Source organism: Nycticebus coucang, chromosome 9 (genome assembly GCF_027406575.1).
Source record: "Nycticebus coucang isolate mNycCou1 chromosome 9, mNycCou1.pri, whole genome shotgun sequence".
NCBI lineage: Eukaryota > Metazoa > Chordata > Mammalia > Primates > Lorisidae > Nycticebus > Nycticebus coucang.
The window spans coordinates 13,905,452-13,929,384 of NC_069788.1; the positions used below are offsets into that span (position 1 = coordinate 13,905,452).

The 23,933-nt window shown below is 36.8% G+C and overlaps 1 protein-coding gene across 6 annotated transcripts in view; it reads right to left on the bottom strand.

Moving 5' to 3' along the window:
• Positions 1–23,933, bottom strand: part of FAM135A (family with sequence similarity 135 member A) — a 103,834-nt gene that overhangs the window by 60,785 nt on the left and 19,116 nt on the right. For all 6 annotated transcript variants that reach the window (XM_053602235.1, XM_053602238.1, XM_053602236.1 and 3 more), the window contains one exon: positions 5,514–5,593. In XM_053602235.1, coding sequence (XP_053458210.1) covers positions 5,514–5,593 — 80 coding nt within the window. The remainder of the gene's footprint in view (positions 1–5,513; positions 5,594–23,933) is intronic.

Here is a 23,933-nt window from a genome sequence, read left to right on the forward strand (position 1 = left end):
TTGCCAGCCAGTTCACCCACCACCATTTGTTAAATAGGGAATCTTTTCCCCATTGAATGTTTTTAATTGGCTTGTCAAAGATTAAATAACGGTAAGTAGCTGGATTCATCTCTTGGTTCTCTATTCTGTTCCAGACATCTACTTCTCTGTTTTTGTGCCAGTACCATGCTGTTTTGATCACTATCGATTTGTAGTATAGTCTGAGGTCTGGTAGCGTGATTCCTCCTGCTTTGTTTTTATTTTTGAGTAATGTCTTGTCTATTCGAGGTTTTTTCTGATTCCATGTAAAACGAAGAATTATTTTTTCAAGATCTTTAAAGTATGACAGTGGAGCTTTAATGGGAATTGCGTTGAAATTATATATTGCTTTGGTAGTATGGACATTTTAACAATGTTGATTCTTCCCAACCATGAGCATGGTATATTTTTCCATTCGTTAACATTCTCAGCTATCTCTTTTCTTAGAGTTTCATAGTTCTCTTTATATAGATCTTTCACGTCCTTTGTTAGATAAACTCCCAAGTATTTCATCTTCTTTGGCACTACTGCGAATGGGATAGAGTCCTTAATTATTTTTTCAACTTGACTATTGTTGGTATATATAAAGGCTACCGATTTATGAATGTTGATTTTGTAACCTGAGACACTGCTGTATTCCTTAATCACTTCTAAGAGTTTTGTAGTAGAGTCCCTAGTATTTTCCAGATATATAATCATATCATCTGCGAAGAGCGAAAGAGAAATGCAAATCAAAACTACTTTGAGATATCATCTAACTCCAGTGAGACTAGCCTATATCACAAAATCCCAAGACCAGAGATGTTGACGTGGATGTGGAGAAAAGGGAACACTTTTGCACTGCTGGTGGGAATGCAAATTAATACATTCCTTTTGGAAAGAGTTATGGAGAACACTTAGAGATCTAAAAATAAATCTGCCATTCAATCCTGTAATCCCCCTACTGGGCATATACCCAGAAGACCAAAAATCACACCATAACAAAGATATTTGTATCAGAATATTTATTGCAGCCCTATTCATAATTGCTAAGTCATGGAAAAAGCCCAAGTGCCCATCAACCCACGAATGGATCAATAAATTGTGGTATATGTACACCATGGAATATTATGCAGCCTTAAAGAAACATGGAGACTTTTTACCTCTTTCATGTTTACATGGATGGAGCTGGAACATATTCTTCTTAGTAAAGTGTCTCAAGAATGGAAGAAAAAGTACCCAATGTACTCACCCTTATGAGGTGAGGACCTTCACATGAAAGCTATATCCCAGTTATAACCTAAGAATAGGGAGAAAGGGGAAAGGGAGGGGAGGGAGAAGGAGGGGGATTAATGGGATTACACCTGCGGTGCATCTTACAAGGTATATGTGAATCCTAGTAAATTTGGAATGTAAAGGTCTTAGCAAAATAACTAAGAAAATTCTACAAAAGCTATGTTAACTAACGTGATGAAAATGTGTCAAACGATCTATGAACCAAGTGTATGGTGCCCCACGATCATACTAATGTGCACAGCTATGGTTTAATAAAAATAAATTAAAAAAGAAAAAAAAAGAAGAAAAAAGAATTTTAAAGGAACATAAATAAAAGAGAACACAGAGGTTAAAGAAAAACTGCCCTATATAAAGATATTTATGTTCAAGAATAAAGCTAGACATCAATGAAAAGCTAGCTAAATACATAAAAGTAATTTTTGGAGGCAAAAAAATACTTACTAATTTACTAATATTCAGAAGATACACACTCCATGAACTCCTCGGTATTACTGTAAAATGACACGTTTTGAGAGAGTAAGGACACAGAGGATAGAGGCAGCGTCTCCAAGATGAGTAAGGACAGAGGACAGAGGTAGTGTCTCCAAGATGAGTAAGGACAGAGGACAGAGGCAGCGTCTCCAAGACGAGTAAGGACAGAGGACACAGGCAGCGTCTCCAAGACGAGTAAGGACACGGAGGACAGAGGCAGCATCTCCAAGATGAGTAAGGACACAGAGGACAGAGGCAGCGTCTCCAAGACGAGTAAGGACACGGAGGACAGAGGCAGCATCTCCAAGATGAGTAAGGACACAGAGGACAGAGGCAGTGTCTCCAAGATGAGTAAGGACACGGAGGACAGAGGCAGCATCTCCAAGATGAGTAAGGACACAGAGGACAGAGGCAGTGTCTCCAAGATGAGTAAGGACACAGAGGACAGAGGCAGCGTCTCCAAGACGAGTAAGGACACGGAGGACAGAGGCAGCATCTCCAAGATGAGTAAGGACACAGAGGACAGAGGCAGTGTCTCCAAGATGAGTAAGGACAGAGGACAGAGGCAGCGTCTCCAAGACGAGTAAGGACAGAGGACAGAGGCAGCGTCTCCAAGATGAGTAAGGACAGAGAACAGAGGCAGCGTCTCCAAGACGAGTAAGGACACGGAGGACAGAGGCAGTGTCTCCAAGACGAGTAAGGACAGAGGACAGAGGGAGTGTCTCCAAGATGAGTAAGGACAGAGGACAGAGGCAGCGTCTCCAAGATGAGTAAGGACAGAGGACAGAGGCAGTATCTCAAAGACTGCATCAAATAGGCCGCTGCCTTTGCTCTTTTCTTCTTCACATTGCTGGTGAGAAAACAGATCTAGACAGAAGATTATTCTGGGTCTAATCATCACTTGTGAATCTCTAGTAAGTCACCACATGCCACCAACCACTGTCCTCTGTAATTTTCATGCTGACATTTAACATGCTAGAAGATATTCTGGGCCACACTGGCAGAGACCTTTCAGATTTACCTTATCGTGTAAGTGATCAGAGAATGAAACAAGATTCAAAAGCTGTAGAACCCTTCATAATATAAAAGGTAACCATGCAGGGAATAATGCTGAGCAGGGGCAAGATAGCACTTATCACAATTTCTTCAAGGTCATTTCATTTATAAAGCTTTTCAGATATCTTTGCATACCATAAACAAGTAAAACAAAATATCCTAAATTAGAGTTAAAACTAAAACACACTGATAACATTTGGAATAAACACTCTCTTGAGAAATCCTATTGCTAGTACATTTCAGACATGACAGAATTAAAGTCTGCTATTCTGAAAAAGAATGAGAAAAAAGTGAAAGAGATTTTATGTGTTTTTTTCTTTTTTTGTCAAAAATCTAATTCTTGTGTCTACTTTGGTAGCTATAATTACAAAGTATGCGATCTCCTAAAAAATTCTTAGTACAATGCTATAAAAATACACAAGTAATGCTTTCACATAAAGCTAAAATTGTCTAAGCCTAGACTTCTCTTTTCTAGCATAGTTTCTGCTATAAACTATTAAAAAAAAGGCCTTGCTACGCACTAGTAAACTATCAGATCACACACATTTCACAGTGTATAAAAATACACAGTTGGTAGACCAGAACTTACAAACAAATTGGCAGCAACAATGATTAAGTCTAGACTCAAAACTAAAACAAAAAGCAAACCAAAAATCACAAACCCCAGGAAAAGCTGAAGAGAAGATATTCTATCTGGCCATTTTTGAAATACCATCTTGTCACAATGTCAAAATAATTTTACTTTGTAAATGACATTAATTACGGCAGAGCCTCCATAGTTGACCACTCCCTACACTGGCCACCTCAAGTTGACCTCATTTTCATAGACCAGACATGCACCACATGTATCTATCAGTATATAAGGTCTAATTCCTTATGTTGGCCACCTCCATATATTGACCAGTTTGGTACAGTCCCTTTGGTGGTCAACTTACAGAGGTTCTACTGTATACATAATATTTCTGTCATACAAATGAACTCTGACTAGTGTTCATTTTTTTTTTTTTTTTGCAGTTTTTGGCCAGGGCTGGGTTTGAACATGCCACCTCTGGCATATGGGGCCGGCACCCTACCCCTTTGAGCCACAGGCACCTCCCCTAGTGTTCATTGTTTTAAAAATCAAATCATTTCCAACCAGTATTTAGTTGATATACGGTAATCACAGAGTTTGCTTCAATCAGGTTGTCCATAAAATAAATTCATTTCTATCTTTTCTAGAATTTTATTTTTCTATTAAAAAAGACAAAGAAGGTAAGTGAGCAGCTATAAAATTTTCAGATTTCTATAAGTAAATAAGGACCAAACTAAGTTGAACACACATATTCATCTGGAAAACAAAACATCAAATGGAAAATGCCTATAGTATAAGACAAGGCTAAATACTAAATCACAATAAAATCACAATATTTAATTTGTTGATGTTTCACAGATTAGGTATCATCTGATAAAGGTTGAATGATGAGTTAGTGCTTTCAAACCAGCTATGGCAGAATCGTGGCTGAGTCTGTAGAGCCACTCTGTAAAAATGAACAATCACCAGATCTGGAAGCTCAGTTGTTTCAGTAAGCAGTCAGTGAAAGACAAGGTGTAAGTCATGTACTTAGCTCACAAATTATTGAAGGCAAAACACCCAAAAGGCCTTGGAAAAACAACAAAGCTATGAGAACATAGAGAAGACGTTTCCTTGTTGCCAGAAAATACACCTGTGTTCTTTAAAACACAACATCCACTTTGCACACCTCAAATTCCCAGGGTTTTTTTTTTTTTGAGACAAGAGTCTCCGTCCCCCTGGGTAGAGTGCCATGCTATCATCATAGCTCACAGCAACCTCAAACCCTTAGGCTCAAATGATCCTCTGGCTTCAGCCTTGAGAGTAGCTAGGACTACAGGTGCGCACCACCATGCCAAGCCACCTAGTAGATTTTTTTTAAATTTCAAAAATGGACTGAATTACGCTCAGCATAGCTTAAGTGTTAGGTATATTTTACTACTTTTATGCAGTTTTAAAAACTAATAATTCATTTTAGGCCTACATGGTAACTCTTTAGGAAATTTCAATAACCATTTCATTTCCTAATAAATACATAGAATAAGACAGCATGTATTATAATATTGGGAAAGCTGGAAAATGTCCACTGATTATGTCAGGGCCACCAGTTTTAACTTAAAACCTTAAAATGCTGGTTCTCTCCTTAGAATATGAATTAACAAAGCTGAGTTAACATGTCTATTTCATACCTTCCTACATACCTTCCTACCTACCTTCTGGCTCTGTGTTTTATAATAAAAGTCATAATTCAGAAAAAAAATAGGTTAAAAAATCCTCTCAAAATGCATACTACAAAACTTTATTGTCAAATATCTTTACAATCATAAGTTAAGTATGTTTACATTCACTGTGTATCTTTTTATTTTTATCTTACATGGTGTAATTGATACCACTTTCACCTGTGTTTGTTCTCATGAAACTTTTATATACTTTCTTTCACATGCTCATGGTAAGAAACCTAAGAAGGAGACTGGGTATCTAAAATCAAGCCTGATATAGCCCATGATATATTCCTTATAATAGGTATCATAATGATGCTGTTTGGTATCTCATATTTGTAATCAAAAAATTCTGAAAGGTTATTATTGCCCATTATGATATTGCTTCAAATTTTATTTTAACTTAAAAATAATCCTTGGCTTACCTGTTGCATGTAACAAACTAGCGTCTACTTTGTGGGGAATTCTTGGTGGAATTTTCATAGATGCACGAATCTGGTAAAAACTAAAGCAAAATAGACGAAAAGTCATTTCAAAACATATTTTAAAATATCGAATACCCCAACTTCCATATTTGTAAACATATTAAAATAATAAAGTTGGTCTAATTGATCAGTCCCCCATAACATTTTCTATTGATGAGAAATAAATATCAGACACACATATCAAACATTAGCACAGCATAAAACCAAAGGATAAACCGAGCATGTATAAAAATGAATGAAATGAAATCAATATATAATTTCTTGTTTTACATATGAGAATATGGTAACAACTTGTGGAGTTAGGCATCTAAGGGTTTCACTGTTCAATTTGATTTACTCATTTTTTTCTTTTAAACAATAAAAAGATAATTACTCAAACATAATTTTTAGAAAATATAAGATTCATTAGATATCCTTTTGCGGGGGGGCAGAGAAGTGTCTCACTCTGTTGCTGAGGCTGGAGCGCCATGGCTTTAATCTAGCTCACAGCAACCTCAAAATTCTGTGCTAAAGGGATCCTCCTGCCTCAGCTTCCATCCCAAGTAGCAGGACTATAGGTGTGCATCACTATGGCCGGGCTAATTTTTCTATTTAGTAGAGACAGGGTCTCGCTTTGTTCAGGTTGGTCTCAAACACCTAAGCTCTAGTCATCCTCCCACCTCGGCCTTCAGAATGCTGGGATTATAGGCAGAAGCCTGGCCTTTACATAGTTTTTAAAAAGTAGATTCATACTATAAATGACAAGTATATATTTGGTTTAAAACTGTTTTTTCAAGGTCAAAACCGTTTATGTACTTTTACTTGCTCATTTTAAGATTTTAAAGTTGTGTGTGTGTGTGTAAATATATATTTATTTAAATAGCTACCGTTAGTAACTTTAAATTATATAAAAATTGTAAGACACAAACATTATAATATAGCTGTTTTACTACAAATTTGTGTATATAATGAAGTTATACACACAACTATATACACCAATATAATTACCCAAAGCTAAAACAATTATAAATCAGAGGTAAGTTTAGATGCATACTTAGGGAGTTAAATATTTAACATTTTCTTTTTATTAATTTCCTAGATAATATTTTATTAAATTTTCAAATAATATAAAGATTAAAAACATATAAATATATTAATTACTATTTTTTTTCTATGAAGATATCCTCTTGGAGAGGGATAGGTCACAAAAAAGAGAGTGGAAAGGTAGTCATTAAATTTAAAATCTTTTTAAATTTTATTTTATTATTAAATCATAGCTGTGTACATTAATGCGATCATGGGGCACCATACACTGGTTTTATAGACCATTTGACACATTTTCATCACACTGGTTAACATAACCTTCCTTGCATTTTCTTAGTTATTGTGTTAAGACATTTATATTCTACATTTACTAAGTTTCACATGTACCCTTATAAGATGCACCGTAGGTGTAATCCCACCAATCACCCTCCCTCCACCCATCCTCACCTCCCCCTTCCCCATAATCTTAGGTTATAACTGGGTTATAGCTTTCATGTGAAAGCCATAAATTAGTTACATAGTAGGGCTGAGTACATTGGATACTTTTTCTTCCATTCTTGAGATACTTTACTAAGAAGAATATGTTCCAGCTCTATCCATGTAAACAGGAAAGAGGTAAAGTCTCCATCTTTGTTTAAGGCTGCATAATATTCCATGGTGTACATATACCACAATTTATTAATCCATTCATGGATCGATGGGCACTTGGGCTTTTTAAATTTAAAATCTTTTAAGGCACATTATGGCCTTAAAGAAACACAGCAGAACTGCACAGAGATAGATAATTTGTTGAGACTAAGATGAGGTCTGCTTGAAAACATGAGAAATTTTTTGAGTACAAAAATCAAAGTGGAATCAGTTGGAGCCTTGAGACTGGAGGAGAGCAAAGTCTTCTAGGAACTTCCCATGTTAAGAATTTTGACTAAAGGTTAAGTGAAATATTTCTATTTAAAAATGTATAGGTATATAATATAAAAGCTAATTAAGACTGATGTATATGTATAGGTATATAATATATAAAACGTATAGGTATATAATATAAAAGCTAATTAAGACTGATGCTTAGTGACTAAATTTTGACTAAAGGTTAAGTGAAATATTTCTATTTAAAAATGTATAGGTATATAATATAAAAGCTAATTAAGACTGATGCTTAGTGACAGATGCTTCATTTAAACTCTCATGGGAACCATGTTTGATCAGTGTATACCCACAATCCTAACAAAACGATTTATATACAGTTAAGTGCATTTACCCAGTGTCACTTTCCACAGAAACAGAAAACACAATACTAAAATTTATATTCCAACCAAACAATCTTGATGAAAGAGAAAAAGCTAGAGGCATCAAACTTCCTGATTTCAAAATATGTTTCCATGCTACTATAATCAAAACAGTATAGTACTGGCATAAAAACAGACACAACCAACAGAACAGGACAGAAATTCCAGAGATAAACCCATGCATTTATAGTTAGTCGCTTTTCAACAAAGGTACAAGAACACACAATAGGCAAAGGACAGTTTTTTCAATGAATGGTACTAAGAGAATTGAATAGCCACATATACAAAAATCAATTCAAAATGTATTAAAGAAGTGTAAGACCTGAAACTGTAAAAGTACTAGAAGAAAACATAAGGGAAAAGCTCCATGACTTTGTTTTGGGAAATTCCTAAAAACCTTCCACACAGCAAAGGAAACAATTGACAGAGTGAAGAAACAACCTGCAGATTGGGAAAGAAGATTTGCAAACTGTACATCTGATAAAAGTCTAATATCCAAAATACATGAGGAACTCGACTCAATAGCAAGAATACAAACAACCCGATAAAAAAGTGAGCAAAGTACATGAATAGACATTTCTCAAAAGAAGATACAAGAATGGCTAACAAATAGATGGAAAAAAATGCTCAACATCTTTATTTGTCAGGAAACAAATCAAGACGGCAATGACTAAATTAATATTTACAGCAGCTCAATTCACAATCAGAAAGCTGTCGAAACAACCCAACTGCCCATCAACCTATAAATGGATTAGTAATATACCAGATAAATGGTATGGGCATACCACGAATACTATTCCTGCCACAGGAAAAGATGGAGATTTTCATATTTACCTGGAAGGATCTGGAGAACATTCTCTTAAGTATCACAAGAATGGAAAATCAAGCATCCCATGTACTCATACTAAATTGAAACTAGCAGATGAACAACTACAGGCCCACATGACAGAAAGACACAATTAAATTTAAGAACAGGAGGAAGGGCTTGGTACTTCCCAATTAAAGGGTACAATATATGGGTATATGGCACACTTCCTGGGTGAGGGATACAACTACGACTTGCACTTTACCTAACAAATGCAAACAATGTCACCTGATTGTATGTTCCTGCATATTAAGACAAAATTTAAAAGAAATCATTCTGACACTTAATGAGCTAGTGCAGTACTGATAATTTTCATTAAATATATATTATCAATAAAACTATAATAAAAATATAAAAAAATAAAAACTATAGTCAATAAAAACTATAATAAAATATCTTTTCTCACCAGTCAGATTGACACCTGTCAGAAAGCCAACAGTTTGACAAAGTAATAAATAATTATGCATTGTTTACTAATAGGACATGTTCTAAGAAACTCATCACTAGGCAGTTTCATCATTAGTGTACAATATACTTACAAAAACTAAGGTGGTATTGCCTAATACACACCTTGGATGCATGGGATAGCCTATTGTTCCTAAGCCACAACTTGTACGGCATGTTACTATGCTGAATACTGTAGACAACCACAATGCAATGGTAGGTACTTGTGTATCTAAACATAGATTTGATTGTATTAATATATCTAAGCATAGATATGTTGTAAGGTAAGGTATAATCACAGCTACTAAGTGACAAAGTAATTGGAATTTTATGAAAATTACGAATTAATGAAATTAATCTTATGAAACCCCCACCATATATGCTGTCTGTCATTGACTGATATGTCATTATGTGATGACATTATGTGGCTATACTACACAGGCTGTGAGCAAACCAGAATGCTCCTGTACTGCAGGTGAGAATGCAAAATGGTGCAAACCCATATGGAGGGAAATTTGGCAATAATGAGCAAAAACACGTATGTGTATGTGTTTGCCTGAGTCCCCCACTTTAAAGACTGTATCTCAAAGATACACTAGCAAAAATATTAAATGATACTATGCATATGCAGACGGCTATTCATTGTAGCCTTAATGCAACAGTAAGATAAAAACAAAATGCCCCTCAACAGGGGACTAACTATACCATAACACAACTGTGCAACGGTTCACTATGCAGTTGAATGCAAGGTATCTCCACATATGGGAAAGGAGCAACCTCTAAGATATCTTCTTGGCTGAAAGTAAGATACACCTATGTTATGTATCCTGTGCTACTTTTGTGTAAGAAGGAAGGATATGATTATGTATTTATTTGCCTATATTTTCAAAAGAAAGAAAATGGAAGGACATATTAAAACTAATAAAAATTAAATAGTTACCTATGGAAGGGGGAAAGGGAGAGAAGAGACAGAAATGAAAACAAATCTATCTCAATATATATTGTACTTGACAGAGTTTTGAATTGGGAAGCACGTAAAGTTTTTATAGAATTACAAAAAACAATTAAAGAAAAAGCAATCTCTAAACAACTTGAGAACAAATAAACGTGTCTAATTGATTGCAATTCCACAGAGAATTACTTCAGGTGATTTTTAAAATAGTATTTTGAGTTACTTGGGAGGCTGAGGGAAGAGAATCACTTAAGCGCAAGAGTTGGAGGTTGCTGTGAGCTGTGACTTCACAGCACTCTACCTAGGGTGACATAGTAAGACTCTGTCTCAAAAAAAAAAATTATAAAATAGTACTTTGAATGCATATTCCTCATGAGATGCATCTTAGCAATGAAAAAGACACCTATGAAAAAATTTTAAATATCTGGCAGTGCCCATAGCTCAGTGGGTAGGGCGCTGGCCACATACACTGAGGCTGGCAGGTTCTAGCCCAGCCTGGGCCTGGTAAACAATGACAACTGCAACCAAAAAATAGCTGAGCATTGTGGCAGATGCTTGTGGTCCCAGCTGCTTGGGAGGTTCAGGCAGGAGAATCACTTAAGCCCAGGATTTTGGGGTTGCTGTGAGATGTGACGCCACAGCACTCTACTGAGGATGACATGGTGAGACTCTGCCTCAAAAAAAAAAAAAAAAAATTTTTTTTAAGTATCTATGGTCTTGGAGGTAATGCTGCTAGCATCATTTTGAAACTAACTTACATAGATATATCTGCAAACACAGAGTAAATCAAGCCAACATGTAATGATCTATGTTGAAAGGAACCAAGATTTTCAGTATAAGTGAAAAGAGGTATAAACAAAATTTTAAAAGTCCTTATAATCTTAAATTAGATTGTGTATAAATTCATGATGTATTTTTCTCATAAAAATGTATTTATACCAGGCACAGTGGCTCACACCTATAATCGGAGCACTGAGGGAAGCCAAGGCAGGAGTATCGCATGAGATCAGGAGTAGAGATCAGTCTGAGCAAGAGCAAGACTTCATCTCTACAAAGAAATGCAAAAATTTGCCAGGCTTCATGGCATGTACTGGTAGTCCCAGCTACTAAAACGTCAAGCCAGGGCAACAGAGCAAGACTGTCTCAAAAAAAAAAAAAAAAAAAAAAAATCCAATACTGATATACACTACATTGTCATATTTCCAAATGTGATCCCTATGTCTCCAAGAAAAAACAAAAAAAAAGAAAGAAAGAATGTACTTGCTAATTTTGTTAACTGAAAAGGCTTAGAAGCAATGGCCCAATAAAAATGTGTATCTTTATTACCTTTCGCGCAAATATTGTGATTTCTAAATCCTATTTCCCAATACAAGGAACTAGGGCCTGAAGTAGAGAATGTACAGAAGTCTAAAACAGTCATAGTGGAAAATAAACATCAAAGACTAATTAGATGTCACATGGGAAATTCACAGAAACCAATACGAAGGGCTCCCTCTGAGTGTTAAAAAGAATAAATCACACAATGTTGACATCAAATAATTAACTACTTGATGTAAATTGTCAGTTTCAATCACCACTACTTAATCAGAAGTCCCCAACTTGGGGACTTTAAGCATACAGAATATCAAGATATTATAGATAAGGAATCATTCGTCCCACCCCCCCCATCCCTACCCCCCGGTTGTAATCAAAGTTGATAATACAAAAATTAAGCTAAAAATTTCTGGCTGTTGTAGCCAACAGTCTTTTTTTTTTTGAGACAGAGTCCCACTTCATCACCCCTGGTAAAGTGCCATGGCATCATAGCTCACAGTAACCTGAAGCTCTTGGGCACAAGCAATCCTCTTGCCTCTGCCACCCAAGTAGCTGGGACTGCAGGCACCTGTCACAATGCCCGGTCTTGCTCTTGCTCAGGCTATCTCAGACTCGTGAGCTCAAGCAATCCACGTGCTTCAGCCTCTCAGAGTGCTAGGATTACAGGCATGAGCCACCGCGTCCAGCCTCCAACAGTCTTTTTTAATCAAACTGCAAACCTTCCATGAGTTTAACCTCAGTAGATGAAGATAATTTTGTTAAAAACTATGTTGTATGGAACCTCATTTCTAGGCTTCTATAGGACTTTTCCAAAAGGATTTAAGCTCCATGGTTTTGTAATGTTACTGAAATTTAAGGAAACAATTTCTTTATCCATATTCTTGCTTTTCTTCATTTCCAAATCACAATATGTTCTTCACTTTGTAATAGTATATCTTATGAAAAGGAAATGGTGGAAGTACCTAAGAAAAACAGTAGAAGCTACAGGTATGTAATATGAAATTAAATTAGAAAGAACGAAGTATTACTTTCAACTTTTGTCCCCAGTGATATCTTCCTCACCACTTACTATCCAGAATGCCACATTATTCCAAGAATATCTGAAAACAAATCCAACTGATAACATTTCACTTGCTTTACTGGAGAATATGGAAACATAGCACGTTGTCAAAGTCCCACATCTTCTAAATATGTGAAAATACCTGACCTAATCCATATGCTTCTTTCCAAAATGAATTGAACTCAACTCCTCTCCAGAAGCCATTTACTAATATTCTAAATGTGCACTATTTAAAATGCGATACACAGACTGGTGCATCTTTGTGAAACATATGTTACCAATCTGTAGGAGAAGGAAGTAAGTCATCTATATCACAAAGCACACTCCTTATTTCATTTGCCTTTTTAAAAAATTTTCTGATATTTTGTTAGGCAATTTTTCAAAGAAGAAAGCAGTGCATTTATATTCTGGAAAAGTACCTTATCACTTCCTGAACCAGTAACAAACCATTTGCAGACAGGCTACTCAGAACCGAGCTGATCTAAAGAATTTTAGAAAAAAAATGTTCTAATTTTGCAAGATTCTCTTAAGAGGAAAAAATATTCTTCCAATTTAATACCTAACTGATATTGCTACAACTTCGATTTAATCCCATTCTTTTATCCTTTATGTGAGCAAGAACAGGTGTTCAAACCCTATATATTTAAAGAGCAATACTTTTTCCTTTGGAACTCTCTTGACAAATGTACTTTGAATAAAGTCATTTGGGAAGTCGACCATGATGTAATCAGACACTTCTATGAAAAAAATCTTAAAATAATTTATATTATTTTGTTACCGTTAACTGTTCTGGAAGCAGGTAAAGATTTTTTTTAAGTAATATTTTTTAACATTCACTAACCTATTATGCCCAACAAGTCTAAGCAAATACATAATTTCACAATTCAATTAAGGTAGAGAGTTGTTAGGCCCAGCCCTGCCTCACCTCCTGGAGGATGGAAGACAATGAGGAAGAAAGCTGAGGAATCCCACGAAGGTCATCTTGGACCAATTATCTGACAGCTGACTTATCAGCTGACCACAGGTGCTTGAGCAAGCTTTGCTACCATCAACCAACCCCCAATCTAGAGACTCTAGAGAAACAACTAATGGTTGTTGCTTTGAATCACTTCTTTGCATTTTTTTCTTCTCCACTCTCTTCTTCAGAACAAATAATTTCATGTTCCATCTCTATGAATTCTTCTTGTTCACTATCTGAACCAGTGAAAATGTCCTCACTACTTCTTTCAAAATCTGACACTATAAGACCTTCTTCCTCTATCTAAGCTACCAACAAATTATGTTGCTTCTTTGCCATAGCTGTGTATGTATCATGAGAAAAAAAGCCATTGCTTGACATAAACACATTTACAGAATTAGCAGATATTCTGTATTTTCAGTCATACATACCTTCACCTTCACCAAACGCAAATACACTGCTTACTAACTTCACTAAGAAAGACACTTAGAAAAACAGAACGGTGGCTTTTCCTGTAAAGAGAAGGCAACTCATTGCTTCTGAGTCTCAATGTGACTGAAAAGGAAAGTGTCCAGAACTCCAAGAGTGCTGACATAGAAAAGTGTCACTGACAGGTGACACTAAAGTTGTAAATGGTGAAACTGCAACTCTACATAAACAAATATAAAACAACAAAACCGTTGTGGGGTCAGTCTCTGACCACTCCCCCACTACCGATATGAGACTGGAATATTTGCTCATTACAAGAGGATACCAGTATGTCCTGGTTAGTCTAAAACAATCCTGGTTTTCATCTGTTGTGTGGACATGTTATTAACAGTGTCTCTTTTCACTTTAAAAAGTATCCTAATTTGGTCAATAAATTATATGGTCACCCAAACATAACAGTTGGCTGAAAAACTATTTTTTTGCAATTTAAATTATATAGTTTATAAACTGTATAATTTATTTATTTATTTATTTATTTTTGGCCAGGGCTGGGTTTGAACTCGCCACCTCTGGCATATGGGACCGGCGCCCTACTCCTTGAGCCACAGGTGCTGCCCTGTATAATTTTTTTTAACCAGATGCTTTATAATTCCTTCTAACTCTATTTAACAATTGTCTCCATAATTCAGACAAATTAAAAAGGAAAATTAACTATTATGCTAATTAAGTCAGAACCTAAATATGGCAGGATTGGTATTATGACTTGGTAGATTTTAAAATCCTAAAGAATATAATAAGAACAAAAAAAGAGCCATAGTCAAATGTAAATAAATATATAAAGGTTAATGTCTGTCTTTATACTAAAAAACTACCACTTAGAAGATACAATGGAAGAAAACAGCTGAATTACAAAAAATGTTTAGGTATAGTCAATTCACCTCTAAAGAATCCAGCACAATGAGACAAGTAAACTAAAGCAACCTATTTTTCTATTGTTATTGCATACATTATTTATTTCCCATATCCTATTAAAAAAGAAAGTTGCAGAGGGCTGCAAAAACATTCTTAAAGATGAAGAGGATAGTGCTTTATTATAAAAATTTAATTTTGATCTTCTCTCAATTACTTTTCCAAGGTAATATAAGTCCTTTTCTTTAGATCTAGTTTTTTATATAAAAAATAAGCCGAAATGCACTTACATTCATTGATAAATATTTCAGAAATAGTTAAATGAGAAATAACTACTACAAATCGATAGTGATCAAAACAGCATGGTACTGGCACAAAAACAGAGAAGTAGATGTCTGGAACAGAATAGAGAACCAAGAGATGAATCCAGCTACTTACCGTTATTTAATCTTTGACAAGCCAATTAAAAACATTCAGTGGGGAAAAGATTCCCTATTTAACAAATGGTGCTGGGTGAACTGCCTGGCAACCTGTAGAAGACCGAAACTGGACCCAAACCTCTCACTATTAACCAAGATAGACTCTCACCGGATTAAAGATTTAAACCTAAGACATGAAACTATAAAAGTACTAGAAGAGAGTGTAGGGAAAACCCTTGAAGAAATTGGGTTGGGGGAGTTTTTTATGAGAAGGACCCCCCGGGGCAATTGAAGCTGCTTCAAAAATACACTATTGGGACTTGATCAAACTAAAAAGCTTCTGCACAGCCAAGAACACAGTAAGTAAAGCTAGCAAACAGCCCTCAGAATGGGAGAAGATATTTGCAGGTTATGTCTCCGACAAAGGTTTAATAACCAGAATCTACAGAGAACTCAAACGCATTAGCAAGAGAAGAACAAGGGATCCCATTGCAGGCTGGGCAAGGGACTTGAAGAGAAACTTCTCTGAAGAAGACAGGCGCATGGCCTTCAGACATATGAAAAAATGCTCATCATCTTTAATCATCAGAGAAATGCAAATCAAAACTACTTTGAGATATCATCTAACTCCAGTGAGACTAGCCTATATCACAAAATCCCAAGACCAGAGATGTTGGCGTGGATGTGGAGAAAAGGGAACACTTTTGCACTGCTGGTGGGAATGCAAATTAATACATTCCTTTTGGAAAGAGATATGGAGAACACTTAGAGATCTAAAAATAGATCTGCCATTCAATCCTGTAATCCCCCTACTGGGCATATACCCAGAAGACCAAAAATCACACCATAACAAAGATATTTGTATCAGAATATTTATTGCAGCCCTATACATAATTGCTAAGTCATGGAAAAAGCCCAAGTGCCCATCGATCCACGAATGGATCAATAAACTGTGGTATATGTACACCATGGAATATTATGCAGCCTTAAAGAAACATGGAGACTTTTTACCTCTTTCATGTTTACATGGATGGAGCTGGAACATATTCTTCTTAGTAAAGTGTCTCAAGAATGGAAGAAAAAGTACCCAATGTACTCACCCTTATTATGAAACTAATGTAGGACCTTCACATGAAAGCTATATCCCAGTTATAACCTAAGAATAGGGAGAAGGGGGAGAGGGAGGGGAGGGAGGGGGGAGGGAGGGGGAAGGAGGGGGATTAATGGGATTACACCTGCGGTGCATCTTACAAGGGTATATGTGAATCCTAGTAAATGTGGAATGTAAAGGTCTTGGCAAAATAACTAAGAAAATGCTACAAAAGCTATGTTAACTAATGTGATGAAAATGTGTCAAACGATCTATGAACCAAGTGTATGGTGCCCCACGATCATACTAATATACACAGCTATGGTTAATAAAAAAAAAAAAAGAAATAACTGCTCTTTAGCATCTTTACAAAGGTACAGTAGGTACAGAGAGAAAAAACATTAAATGCATACCTATTTTTTCATTAACAGAAAATGTCACTTTTTCTTGGAGGGAAGAATAAAAAAATTGAAGATGTGTCTAAAAGAATGTGCCCATGAATATTAAGTTATTATATTTCTATCCTCTATTGCTTAGAATGCTTAATTATTTATAGCATTGATTCCTTAACATTGGGTCAAAACAAAATTGTATTATGCAAAAATTAACATGATTTTATTAAACAAGGTGGTTTCACATAATGAATAAATATTTTTTAGTAAGAAAATTGTTTTACTTGAAAAGACAAATTTTATATATTTATATTATACTTTAAAACGTTTTATAATTTTATAATCATACATAATTATATACAGGTCAAAGGAAGCTACATATGTACAAAACCTATTTTGTAAATGTCACTTAATGGTTTCTAAATAATTGTTTTTTCACTAACATAACTTAAGTAATCAATTTGGTTTCTAGCTAAACTATTCTTCAAACTCAACCCGAATAATGAATTGTTTTGTTTTGTTTTTGGTAGAAACGGGGTCTCATTCTTGCTCAGGTTGGTCTTAAACTCTTGACCTCAAGTAATCCTGTTATCTCAGCCTCCAAAAGTGCTAGGATTGCAGGTTATGTCAGCCTATGAATTGTTTTTTAGATGTTTAGCTTTTGGAAATCATGTTTTAAAAAAACAAACCTCCGGGAGGCGGAGCAAGATGGCAGCCGAGTAACAGCTTTCTTGCATCTGGGCACCGTGAGTCTGGGGAGATAGAACTCCGGGCATCTTTGGCTGGTGGGATCTGCCTATCATCACCCCTGCGCGGATACAGGGAGTCACCGAGAGACTTCTGGACCCCAAGAGGAGGACTAAAACAGTGGAAAAACGGCAAGTGGTCGCATGTGTTCAATCGGTCTAAACCCACCCACAATTCAGTAGCAGCGAGACTGCAAACCAGAAAGGCCTTACCTGTGAACTGTTTTGGTGTCTTTGGACTTGGCACTCAGTTGAACTGCCTTGGGGAGAGCCTGAGCGGGATTGCGGAGAACTTTGGCAGCTGTCTAGGGCCCCAGTCTGAGCCGCTGAGCCAGAGGGAGCTAATGGTGTTTGGCAGTGGGTCACAGGAAGCCATTGTGAGCGATCTGCCCCGGCAAGCTCCGCCCTCAGGGTCACAGAGCTAGAATTGGGTGGGAGCTGGTAACCCAGCGACCAAGTAGCCTAAGGGCGGGGTCTGAGCCCTTGCAGCCCTAACCCTCAGGGGCAGAGTGAGACCAGTTTTGGCACACTGGGTAAGTGGATAGCCACTTCAGCAGTGATTCCAGCAACAAGCACTTTCCTGGGAAAGCTTCTGCTCAGCAAGTGAACAAGTTCAAAGTGCCTTGTAAGTGGGCTGAAGAGAGATTTAGAGTGTCTACCTGCTGGGGTTTGAGAAATCAGCACCCTCCAGTCATATCAGAACTGTGACTAACATCTCATACCCCAGAAGACCACGTGTTGCCCAGACAATATTCAGTAACATATACATACTGCTTTGGTTTTGGTTGTGTGTGTTTTTTTTTTGTTGTTTATTTTGAAGTTGTTGATGTTGTTTTGTTTTATAAGTTCAACCTCTTCCATACAGATCCTTTTTCTTTCTCAATTTTTCTAGTTTAATTATAATTTCCCATTGCTGTCTTTTTCAATAATTAGAACTTCATTTTTGCTAGTGTTTCTACTGCTATTATTCGGTTTTTCACCCAATTTTATCCTGTAAAGTTTTCTGTTTGCTTGTTTTGGTTTGATTTATAGCATTTCTGTCTTTCCTCCCTACCGGGTGAAGTGGGGTACTGTGTCTGATCAGGTTAGCAAAGAGCTGCTGACCTCAAGGAAACCAGCCAACACTGCACCCCCAGAAGGTGGTTTTTTTTAAGGTTATGTCAAAGTACCCTACTGTACACCTATATTGTTCTGTCTCCCTCTTTCTGTGCCTCTCTTCTTTGTGTCAATATTCCTTTTACCCACCCCCTCTCCTTTCTCTATCTTTCTTTTTTTTCTTACCACTCGGTCCTCCTTTCTTTCATCCCTTTTCTGCTCTTCAACCTTCTCACCCCTCTGGTCCTGTAACCCTTAGTCCACAGGCACGAGAACTTAAAGAGCAAGAGGAAGTGAAAGGAAAATTAGGGCAAGGAAACAGATAAAAGAAACCACTCATGAGGAAGAATCAGCAGAAAACTCCAGGCAACATGAAGAACCAGTCCAGAACAACCCCGCCAAAGGACCATGAGGTAGCTACTGCAGATGATTCCACCTATGAAGAAATGTTAGGAATGACAGAAAGGGAATTTAGAATACACATGTTGAAAACAATGAAAGAAATGATGGAAACAATGAAGGAAACTGCTAATAAAGGGGAAAATAACCAAAAGGAAATCCAAAAACAGAATCAAATAAGAGATGAACGATATGAAGAATATAAAAAGGATATAGCAGAGCTGAAGGAACTGAAACAGTCAATTAGGGAACTTAAAGATGCAATGGACAGTATCAGTAACAGGTTAGACCATGCAGAAGAAAGAATTTCAGAGGTAGAAGACAAAGTTCTTGAGATAACTCAGATAGTAAAAGAGGCAGAAAAGAAGAGAGAGAAAGCAGAACGTTCACTGTCAGAATTATGGGACTTTATGAAGCGTTCCAACATACGAGTTATAGGAATCCCAGAAGGGGAAGAAGAATGCCCCAGAGGAATGGAAGCCATACTAGAGAATATTATAAAAGAAAATTTCCCAAATATCACCAAAGATTCTGACACACTGTTTTCAGAGGGCTATCGGACTCCAGGTCGCCTCAACTCTAACGGAGCATCTCCAAGACACATTGTGATGAACATGTCCAAAGTCAAGACCAAAGAAAAGATTCTGCAAGCTGCCAGGAGTAAGCGCCAGTTGACCTACAGGGGCAAATCCATCAGAGTGACCACAGACTTCTCTAATGAAACTTTCCAAGCAAGAAGACAATGGACATCTACCTTTAATCTACTTAAACAGAACAATTTCCAGCCCAGAATTCTGTACCCTGCTAAGCTAAGCTTCAAAATTGATGGAGAAATCAAATCATTTACGGATATACAAACATTGAGGAAATTCGCCACAACAAGACCAGCTCTACAGGAAATACTTCAACCTGTTCTGCACACTGACCACCACCATGGATCAGCATCAAAGTAAGAACTCAGAAATTAAAGGACAGAACCTAACCTCCACACTGATGAAAAAGATAAAACTAAGCAATGGACTCTCACCAAATACGATGAATAGAATACTACCACACTTATCAATTATCTCAATAAATGTTAATGGCTTGAATTCCCCACTGAAGAGACATAGATTGGTTGACTGGATTAAAAAACACAAGCCATCCATTTGCTGTCTGCAAGAAACACACCTGGCTTCAAAAGACAAATTAAAGCTCCGAGTCAAGGGTTGGAAGACAATTTTTCAGGCAAATGGAATTCAGAAGAAAAGAGGAGTTGCGATCTTATTTTCAGATACATGTGGATTTAAAGCAACTAAAGTCAAAAAAGACAAAGATGGTCACTTTATATTGGTCAAGGGAAAAATACAAGAAGAAGATATTTCAATTCTAAATATCTATGCACCCAATGTAAATGCTCCCAGATTGTTGAAACAGACCTTACTCAGTCTGAGCAATATGATATCTGATAATACCATAATAACAGGGGACTTTAACACTCCTCTTACAGAGCTGGACAGATCCTCTAAACAGCAATTAAACAAAGATATAAGAGATTTAAATGAGACCCTAGAACAACTGTGCTTGACAGACGCATATAGAACACTTCACCCCAAAGATAAAGAATATACATTCTTCTCATCACCCTATGGAACATTCTCCAAAATTGATCATATCCTGGGACACAAAACAAATATCAACAGAATCAAAGGAATTGAAATTTTACCTTGTATCTTTTCAGACCATAAGGCACTAAAGGTGGAATTCAACTCTAACAAAAATGCTCGACCCCACCCAAAGACATGGAAATTAAACAATCTTCTGTTGAATAACAGATGGGTGCAGGAAGAAATAAAACAGGAAATCATTAACTTCCTTGAGCACAACAACAATGAAGACACAAGCTACCAAAACCTGTGGGATACTGCAAAAGCAGTTTTGAGAGGAAAATTTATCGCTTTAGATGCCTACATTCGAAAAACAGAAAGAGAGCACATCAACAATCTCACAAGAGATCTTATGGAATTGGAAAAAGAACAATCTAAGCCTAAACTCAGTAGAAGAAAAGAAATATCCAAAATCAAATCAGAGATCAATGAAATTGAAAACAAAAGAATCATTCAGAAAATTAATGAAACAAGGAGTTGGTTTTTTGAAAAAATAAATAAAATAGATAAACCATTGGCCAGAGTAACGAGGAATAGAAAAGTAAAATCTCTAGTAACCTCAATCAGAAATGACAAAGGAGAAATAACAACTGATCCCACAGAGATACAAGAGATCATCTCTGAATACTACCAGAAACTCTATGCCCAGAAATTTGACAATTTGAAGGAAATGGATAACTATTTGGAATCACACCCTCTCCCTAGACTTAGCCAGAAAGAAATAGAGCTCTTGAACAGACCAATTTCAAGCACCGAGATCAAAGAAACAATAAAAAATCTTCCAACCAAAAAATGCCCTGGTCCAGATGGCTTCACACCAGAATTCTATCAAACCTTCAAGGAAGAGCTTATTCCTGTACTGCAGAAATTATTCCAAAAAATTGAGGAAGAAGGAATCTTCCCCAACACATTCTATGAAGCAAACATCACCCTGATACCAAAACCAGGAAAAGACCCAAACAAAAAGGCGAATTTCAGACCAATCTCACTCATGAATATAGATGCAAAAATCCTCAACAAAATCCTGGCCAATAGATTACAGCTTATCATCAAAAAAGTCATTCATCATGATCAAGTAGGCTTCATCCCAGGGATGCAAGAGTAGTTTAACATACGCAAGTCCACAAACGTTATCCACCATATTAACAGAGGCAAAAATAAAGATCACATGATCCTCTCAATAGATGCAGAAAAAGCATTTGATAAAATCCAGCATCCTTTTCTAATTAGAACACTGAAGAGTACAGGCATAGGTGGCACATTTCTAAAACTGATTGAAGATATCTATGACAAGCCCACAGCTAATATTTTACTGAACGGAGTAAAACTGAAAGCTTTTCCTCTTAGAACTGGAACCACACAAGGTTGTCCTCTGTCACCTTTACTATTCAACGTAGTGCTGGAAGTTCTAGCCAATACAATTAGGCAAGACAAGGAAATAAAGGGAATCCAAATGGGAGCAGAGGAGGTCAAACTCTCCCTCTTTGCTGACGACATGATCTTATACTTAGAGAACCCCAAAGACTCAACCACAAGACTCCTAGAAGTCATCAAAAAATACAGTCATGTTTCAGGATATAAAATCAATGTCCACAAGTCAGTAGCCTTTGTATACACCAATAACAGTCAAGATGAGAAGCTAATTAAGGACACAACTCCCTTCACCATAGTCTCAAAGAAAATGAAATACCTAGGAATATACCTAACGAAGGAGGTGAAGGACCTCTATAAAGAAAACTATGAAATCCTCAGAAAGGAAATAGCAGAGGATATTAACAAATGGAAGAACATACCATGCTCATGGATGGGAAGAATCAACATTGCTAAAATGTCTATACTTCCCAAAGCAACCTACCTATTCAATGCCATTCCTATCAAAGTACCTACATCGTACTTTCAAGATTTGGAAAAAATGATTCTGCGTTTTGTATGGAACCAGAAAAAACCCCGTATAGCTAAGGCAGTTGTTTGTAACAAAAATAAAGCTGGGGGCATCAGCATACCAGATTTTAGTCTGTACTACAAAGCCATAGTGCTCAAGACAGCATGGTACTGGCACAAAAACAGAGACATAGACACTTGGAATCGAATTGAAAACCAAGAAATGAAACTAACATCTTACAACCACCTAATCTTCGATAAACCAAACAAGAACATACCTTGGGGGAAAGACTCCCTATTCAATAAATGGTGTTGGGAGAACTGGATGTCTACATGTAAAAGACTGAAACTGGACCCACACCTTTCCCCACTCACAAAAATTGATTCAAGATGGATAAAGGACTTAAATTTAAGGCATGAAACAATAAAAATCCTCCAAGAAAGCATAGGAAAAACACTGGAAGATATTGGCCTGGGGAAAGACTTCATGAAGAAGACTGCCATGGCAATTGCAACAACAACAAAAATAAACAAATGAGACTTCATTAAACTGAAAAGCTTCTGTACAGCTAAGGAGACAATAACCAAAGCAAAGAGACAACCTACACAATGGGAAAGGGTATTTCCATATTTTCTTTCTTTTTTTTTTTTTTTTTTTTTTGTAGAGACAGAGTCTCCCTGTACCGCCCTCGGGTAGAGTGCCGTGGTGTCACACGGCTCACAGCAACCTCCAACTCCTGGGCTGAAGCGATTCTCTTGCCTCAGCCTCCGGAGTAGCTGGGACTACAGGTGCCCGCCACAACGCCCGGCTATTTTTTGGTTGCAGTTTGGCCGGGGCTGGGTTTGAACCCGCCACCCTCGGCATATGGGGCCGGCGCCCTACTCACTGAGCCACAGGCGCTAACCAATATTTGCATATTTTCAATCAGACAAAAGTTTGATAACTAGGATCTATAGAGAACTCAAATTAATCTACATGAAAAAAGCCAACAATCCCATATATCAATGGGCAAGAGACATGAATAGAACTTTCTCTAAAGATGACAGACGAATGGCTAACAAACACATGAAAAAATGTTCATCATCTCTATATATTAGAGAAATGCAAATCAAAACAACCCTGAGATATCATCTAACCCCAGTGAGAATGGCCCACATCACAAAATCTCAAAACTGCAGAAGCTGGCGTGGATGTGGAGAGAAGGGCACACTTTTACACTGCTGGTGGGACTGCAAACTAGTACAACCTTTTTGGAAGTAAGTATGGAGAAACCTCAAAGCACTCAAGCTAGACCTCCCATTTGATCCTGCAATCCCATTACTGGGCATCTACCCAGAAGGAAAAAAATCCTTTTATCATAAGGACACTTGTAGTAGACTGTTTATTGCAGCTCAATTTACAATCGCCAAAATGTGGAAACAGCCTAAATGCCCACCAACCCAGGAATGGATTAA